This window comes from Octopus bimaculoides, chromosome 1 (genome assembly GCF_001194135.2).
Source record: "Octopus bimaculoides isolate UCB-OBI-ISO-001 chromosome 1, ASM119413v2, whole genome shotgun sequence".
NCBI lineage: Eukaryota > Metazoa > Mollusca > Cephalopoda > Octopoda > Octopodidae > Octopus > Octopus bimaculoides.
This window is the reverse complement of record NC_068981.1, coordinates 149,266,223-149,272,799: the sequence shown is the minus strand read 5'-3', so window position 1 is coordinate 149,272,799 and position 6,577 is coordinate 149,266,223. Positions and strand designations below refer to the sequence as shown.

The following is a 6,577-nucleotide window of genomic DNA, read 5'->3' as shown; positions in this document are numbered from 1 at the left end:
GCCAAAGAAAAACTCACCACCACGAACATAAATCACTTTCTGCAGCAATTTCGAAACAAGTGTTTTGTTGAAGAACACGACGCACCACTCGGCCTAGGAATTGAAATTACGATAGCTAGATGGTGAATGCATCACCCTGACCATTAAACTATGCGGCCTCATTATATATATATTGGGTTGGCAAGAAAGTAGTTTCGGTAGTGTGAAATAAAAGTCATTATATTTTTCATACAAAGAATGAACTTTAATCAATCATATATTTTCTATTTTATTCGATGACCTTTTGCCATCTTTCTAGCAATTTCATGATTCTGCGCTCATAGAACTTCTGGTCCTTTTCAGCCAAAAACTGAAGCAAGTGCGATTTCAGGTCATCATCAGTATTGAATTTTACTATTCAATGAATTTTGCCAACTTCGAAATAAATGGTAATCTGATGATGCAAGGTCAGGACTATATGGTGGATGTGACGTAACTTCCCAACCAAGCTCCAGTAATGTTTTACAAGTTAGCAAAGAGGTGTGTGGTCTAGCGTTGGTATGGTAGAACACGATTCTTTTACCATTTGCCAATCCTGGCCGTTTTTCCTTGATTGCTTCCTCCAAGTTTCATTTGTTGTTGACAGTAAACATCTGAATTGGAAGCAACGCAAAATATATATCTTTGTAATCCCACCAAATTGACAGCATGACCTTTTTTTGATGCAATTCAGCTTTCGATGTGATTTGTGCTGGTTCATTACGCCTGGACCATGTGTTTGACATGCATATCACAAATATTGGTTCGCTGTTTTAAGTGAATCTCTTTCAATTTATGTGGAGCCCAAATATCGAGCTTCTTAACGAGTCCAAGACATTTTAAAAGTGATTTTCAAGTATTGTGTGTGATACATTTAACCTTTCTGCAATCTCTCGCACAGTTATATGACAATCAGTTCCAGTTATAGCTTTGATTCGGTCATCATCAACTTCAGTAGGTCGACCAGAACATTGGTCATCTTTGAGTGAGAATTTCCAGAACGGAATGTATTAAACCATTTTTTAACAAGTGCGTTCTGTTAAGCAATCAACACCATAAATTTTACATATCTCTTTGTGAGCCTCAGCAACTTTCTTGCCTTTACGGAAATAAAAGAGCAAAATATTGGCGAAAATGTTCGTTTTTGCACTCCATGTTAAAATTCACACTGAACTAACAGTTGTAAATTACGTGCAATTTGCTTCTAAAGTAAGCTAAAAATAACGGTTGTCAAATGTCAAAAGGAAAAAATCATAACATTCACAAAAGTCATTCAAAAATATCGTAAATCTATCTATTAACGAAAAGTGAAATTACTTTCTTGCCAATATTTATTGAGTGGGGAAGGGGTGTATGTGTATGTGTGTTTGTGTGTGTACGTATGTATATTTTGTTGTGTCTAGGGAGAGTCATTATGCCAATATTATTAACGCAAAATGTGTTTCAACACATGAAATCACGTAAAGAATCTTGCAAACTAGATACAAAAACGAAGTATATATATATATATATATATATGTAATGATTTTGCTTCAGATTGGCTATATCAGTAACCAAGAACTCAATCAGCTTTTGCTTTAGAGTATAGGGTCGGCTCCGAGGGAGCTATAGGATACTGCACAAGCACTCGGCCCTGCGTACACTGCTTCTTATAGCAGAAACAGCCGAAAGTTAATGAGTGGTCAAGTAACATGTTTTTTGTCATTCATTTATTGAATTTATACGCACACAGATATATGCATATGTGTGTGTGTGTATATGTGTGTGTGTGTGTGTGTGTGTATATATACATATATATATGTGTGTATATGTATACATATATGCATATGTATGTATTTATGTACGTATGTATTTATGTATGTATGTATGTATATTTATATGTCTGTGTTGTATATGTATGTATATATATATAATGTATAATGTTTCTAGTGTACGGACTCAATCCTGGCGGTGGTGGAAAAGGAGGATCTAACAACAACAACAATGGTGGTGGCAATAATTGGTCAGGCGGACAGGTATGTATAGAAAGTTTCTTCTGAATGATGCGTATATAAGCATTAAGAACTTTGTTTTTGTTTTTTCCTAATATTTCTTCCATTCAGGTAACGAATCGGGAAAGGAACGAACGTGACATTCTCTCTCTCTCTCTCTCTCTCTCTCTCTCTCTCTCTCTCTCTCTCTCTCTCTCTCTCCCTCTCTCTCTCTCTCTTCGAAGACTCAGTGTATTTCAATAAATAACTGTAATATATTGTGTGAAATTAATTAGCAATGTTTAATTGTAATGCTATTGATCTAGCATCTGTCTAAACACCAAACATCAAATTTGGGAACGATGTCGATATTTAGGTAATATTTTCTACTCTACAGTTCCTATTGAAGCTAATTTCAGAATTTTATTTTTCTATGAGAATAGCTTGTATGTAAACTATTATTGATATCATAATTATGATTTGGAATAAGAGGTTAAAAGCTGGTATAATCGTTAATGTGTCTGACAAAATGCCTAACGGTATTTCTTCCAATTCATTACGTTCTGAGCTCAAATTCCACCACGGTCAACTTTGCCTGTCATCCTTGCGGAGTCGATAAACTAGAGCAGCAATCCTCATAAAATTTGCTGGCCTTGTACTGCAATTTGAAACAAAAGCAGTATCAGTCAAGTAATGGGGTCGATGTAATCGACTTGCCGTCTCCCTACAGAACTACCAGCCTTGTGCCCAAATGTGAAAGAATTATCATGGTGTTGATTGGCATAGCCTCCCAGAAGTGTTTGCAGTATTTAGTTATGTAACTTCACTTACCGGGTTCAAATTACTCTTGTATCTACTTTACCTTTCATCCTTCCGGTGACGATAACATAAATTCAGATACTACAGGTTGATATAATCGACTGTCACCGAAAAATTTTTCACCTTGTTAGAAAAGAATATTTTCTTAGATTGGCAGAACCGTTAAAGCGTAGGAGAAAAGGTTTTGTGGCATTTGTTCTGGTTCTTTATGTTCTAAGTTCAAATCCTGCTAAGGTTAACTTTGCCTTTAATCCTTCATTAAAAAAGAAAAACTTCCTGTGAAATACTAAGATCGATGAAATTATTAGTTAATACTCTTTACATTATGAGTTCAAACCCCGCCGACGTACACTTTATCTTTCATCCTTCCAGAGTAGATAAAATAAAATACCAGTGAAATACAAGGACCGATTTAATCGACTGTTCTTTCTCCACGAATTTCTGGTATTATACTTATGTTACAACAAATATTATTAAAACAGTGAATTGTCAGACCCAGAGTAGTAGTAGTTAAAATCTTGCGATATTTGCTTGCGTCCCTTTACGTTCTGAATTCACCTCCCTCCATTCCTTGCAAATTTGCTTTGCATCTATCTGTAGTTGATAAAAGAAAATAATAATTACATTGCTGAGAGAGAGATGGATTAAATCGGCTGCCCCATCTTTGAATGTGTTGTACTATGTAAGATCATGTATTGACTTCCTATGTAAGAAGTCGATATTTAAAAGATAAATGCAAAAATATGTGTAAAATATTGCTGTCTGCAATGCCGCCATTTTCATAAGCATGCGCATCGATAAAAATAACTGAAAATACAATAAATAGAGTAATTTCTAAATTTGTACACGCCCAACCTGTCATAGTATTTTGTAGCTCTGAGTATGTATAATAAAAGTACTTTTCCATGCCTCTGAATATATACAACTGAGCACTTTATTACACATCAAATATTCTTTTCTACTCTAGGCACAAGGCCCGAAATTTTGGGGGAGGGGGGCATGTACATTAGATCGACCCCGGTGCGCAACTGGTACTTAATCCCGAAAGGATGAAAGGCAAAGTTAACCACAGCATTTGAACTCAGAACATAAAGACAGACGAAATACCGCTAAGCATTTCACGCGGCGTACTAACGTTTCTTATTTCTCTACTAACCACAAGGGGCTACACACAGAAGGGACAAGCAAAGACAGACAAACGGATTAAGTCGATTATATCGACCCCAATGCGTAACTGGTACTTGTTTAATCGACCCCGAAAGGATGAAAGGCAAAGTCGACCTCGGCGGAATTTAAACTCAGAACGTAGCGGCAGACGAAATACCGCTAAGCATTTCGCCCGGCGTGCTAACGTTTCTGCCCGCTCACCGCCTTACAAGAAAAGTTATATTAATAACATTGCAGTCTAAAAAAATTCATAAATGAGACTCATTTTTAAAGAAATCCTTATTTAAGAACTCACTTCCTTCCAACAAAAATTCTATTAGTTAAGTATGTCAGCTTCATTTGTAGATTGTAAACTGGCATCTTCGGTTACGTTTCATATTTGAGGATCTGCTGGGGTATAGCTTTCATAGAGAGAGTAGAATTTGACCTAATTTTTTAAGCATCCATTTAGACTCTCATCAGGCAATATTTTGTATAAATGCACAATTTATTTTATTCATAACATAGGTGATAGTGTATGCTTAACCGACAGAGCCGCTGACAGCAATACCGTAATGCATTTGGTTACATAATAGTACGTTCTGATTTCAAACCTTACCGAAGTCGACTTTACTTTGATCCTTCCAGGAAGCATTTGAATATGTGATATTGGTTTTAAATTTTGGCACAAGGTCAGTAATTTCGGAGGTGTAGTAAGTCGATTACAGCGATCGCAGATCGCAGTAGTCAACTGGTACTTCTTTTATTGATCCCGAAAGAATTAACGGTAAAGTCGACCTCGGCGGAACCTGAACTCAGAACGTAAGGACGGGTGAAATGCCGCGAAGCATTCTTCCCAGCGTGCTGATTCTGCCAGCTCGCCACTGTATTAAAATATGTAATATTCGAGCCATAAAATAATATTTGACTATTATCATCCCTTTTCGGTCTCGTGTTTATATTGGAAATGGCTAATTAGTTGAAAAATTCGCTTCGAATCCCATGAATCCAGTTAGCTCATTCTGCGGGCACTTTGGTCAAAAGTCTTCAAACTAAGCCTGTAGGGTTCCATTCTGCTGGAAAGATTCACTCTAGGCTTGATGATATCTTACGAATCATAGATTCTTCTTCCATTGCACTTTCCGCCTCAAATCTCGGTTGGACACTTTCTTCCCTCTGACTATGCCAGTGGTTCCGAACCTTTTTTTTTTTAATGAGTTTTGTCCACGGACCCCTTTTAATATGTTTATCCTTATGTATATATTTATATGTGAAATTCTGAATTACGTTCACGGACCACCCCCATCCCACCACAGTACTACCTTTGCGGACCACCAGGTGTCCACGGACCCCAGCTTGGGAACCACTGGACTATACTATTAAAATAAGCATTTTATCTACAACATTCTTCAATACATATATTTAGGATGTTCAGATGGTTTTATATAAATTAATAGTTTCTTTAAAAGGAACAGAAAGAACGGTTTATTATTCAATAGGGCGGGGTAGGATTTGGGGCGAGTAATTAGTACTTTTGTCCTAAGGACCATAAATCGGTTTATTGAAGTCAAATGACTTCAGCTAAAGTTAAAATCGAAACCAGGTCGTGCTCACGGATTGCCAAGAGTTACAGAATGAGGGGAAAGAACTTCATTTATTTATTTATTTATTTATTTATTCTAGTTTGTTTTCTATATCTCTACTTTCACATTTACATACTGATGGTGATTCTGAAGTTTTAGGCTTGACTTCAAAAACAGAAAAATTTCTGTCGAGGCGGTAGCACAAACATGAGGCTTGTACATTCGTTTGTTTGTGTACATGTATGTATATATATGTGCATGTATGCATGCCTATATATACGTATGTTTGTGAATATGCGTATGGTTCCTTTCGTCGTATTTTTAATTATTAGAATTTTTCGTAGAAAGAAGACAAAGCTCCATCGCTGAAATTGGAGTAACAACAACTGTTAGATGTTGAACTTTAGAAAAGTCTTGCATATTTTTACTATTCCACTTACAGGTTGCATTTGTAAAGTGCGTTTTAGCCGGGTACTTTTTTGGTTTTAAAATCTTAGCTTTTCCAAATCATACTTAGACATTTAATATTACTAACAAGTAAGCAATAAATGTTTAATTTCTTTGGTCAGTAGAAGGTCATTTTCTTTTATGGGATCAACGACATTATTTTTTTAATCAATTTGAGAAAACATTTCCGTTAGAAATAGTAGCTAAATGCTTACAAATCACATCCTGTCATCTTAAAGCAAGAAAATACAGTTCTAAACGCAGAGGTGACTTGGAATGTTTTCTATTACAATTCCCCCTTGAACTGACCAGTGGCTAAACAACGATGTTATTACGTCACTGTTAATATTCGAAATTAATATTAATCTTTATTAATTGAGCTTTGTTTTACCGAATAATTGGATTTTTTTTTCTTTTTCCTTGCAGAAAGGAGGAAATAAAGGAGGAAACTGGGGTCAAGGCGGTGGAAATACTGGCGGACAAGGTGGTGGTGGTGGATATGGTCAGGGTGGTGGTGGCGGCAGTAGTGGTGGAAGAGGTGGTGGTGGTAGTGGTGGTGGTGGTGGTGGTGGAGGACAAGGAGGCAACTGGCAA

General features: G+C 36.5%; 1 protein-coding gene and 1 long non-coding RNA gene across 2 annotated transcripts in view; both read left to right on the top strand.

Annotated features, from left to right (window-relative positions):
• The window catches only part of LOC106875925 (uncharacterized), a 15,942-nt gene extending 9,480 nt beyond the window's left edge, over positions 1–6,462 (top strand). The window contains exons 3-4 of the long non-coding RNA XR_001410176.2: positions 1,948–2,033; positions 6,410–6,462. This is a non-coding gene — a long non-coding RNA (uncharacterized LOC106875925). The remainder of the gene's footprint in view (positions 1–1,947; positions 2,034–6,409) is intronic.
• A 43-nt stretch (positions 6,463–6,505) lies between these two features.
• The window catches only part of LOC128248503 (uncharacterized), a gene marked incomplete at its 5' end in the record, with an annotated part of 9,322 nt that continues 9,250 nt past the window's right edge, over positions 6,506–6,577 (top strand). The window contains one exon of the mRNA XM_052969886.1: positions 6,506–6,566. Within this exon, the coding sequence (XP_052825846.1) occupies positions 6,506–6,566 (61 nt within the window). The remainder of the gene's footprint in view (positions 6,567–6,577) is intronic.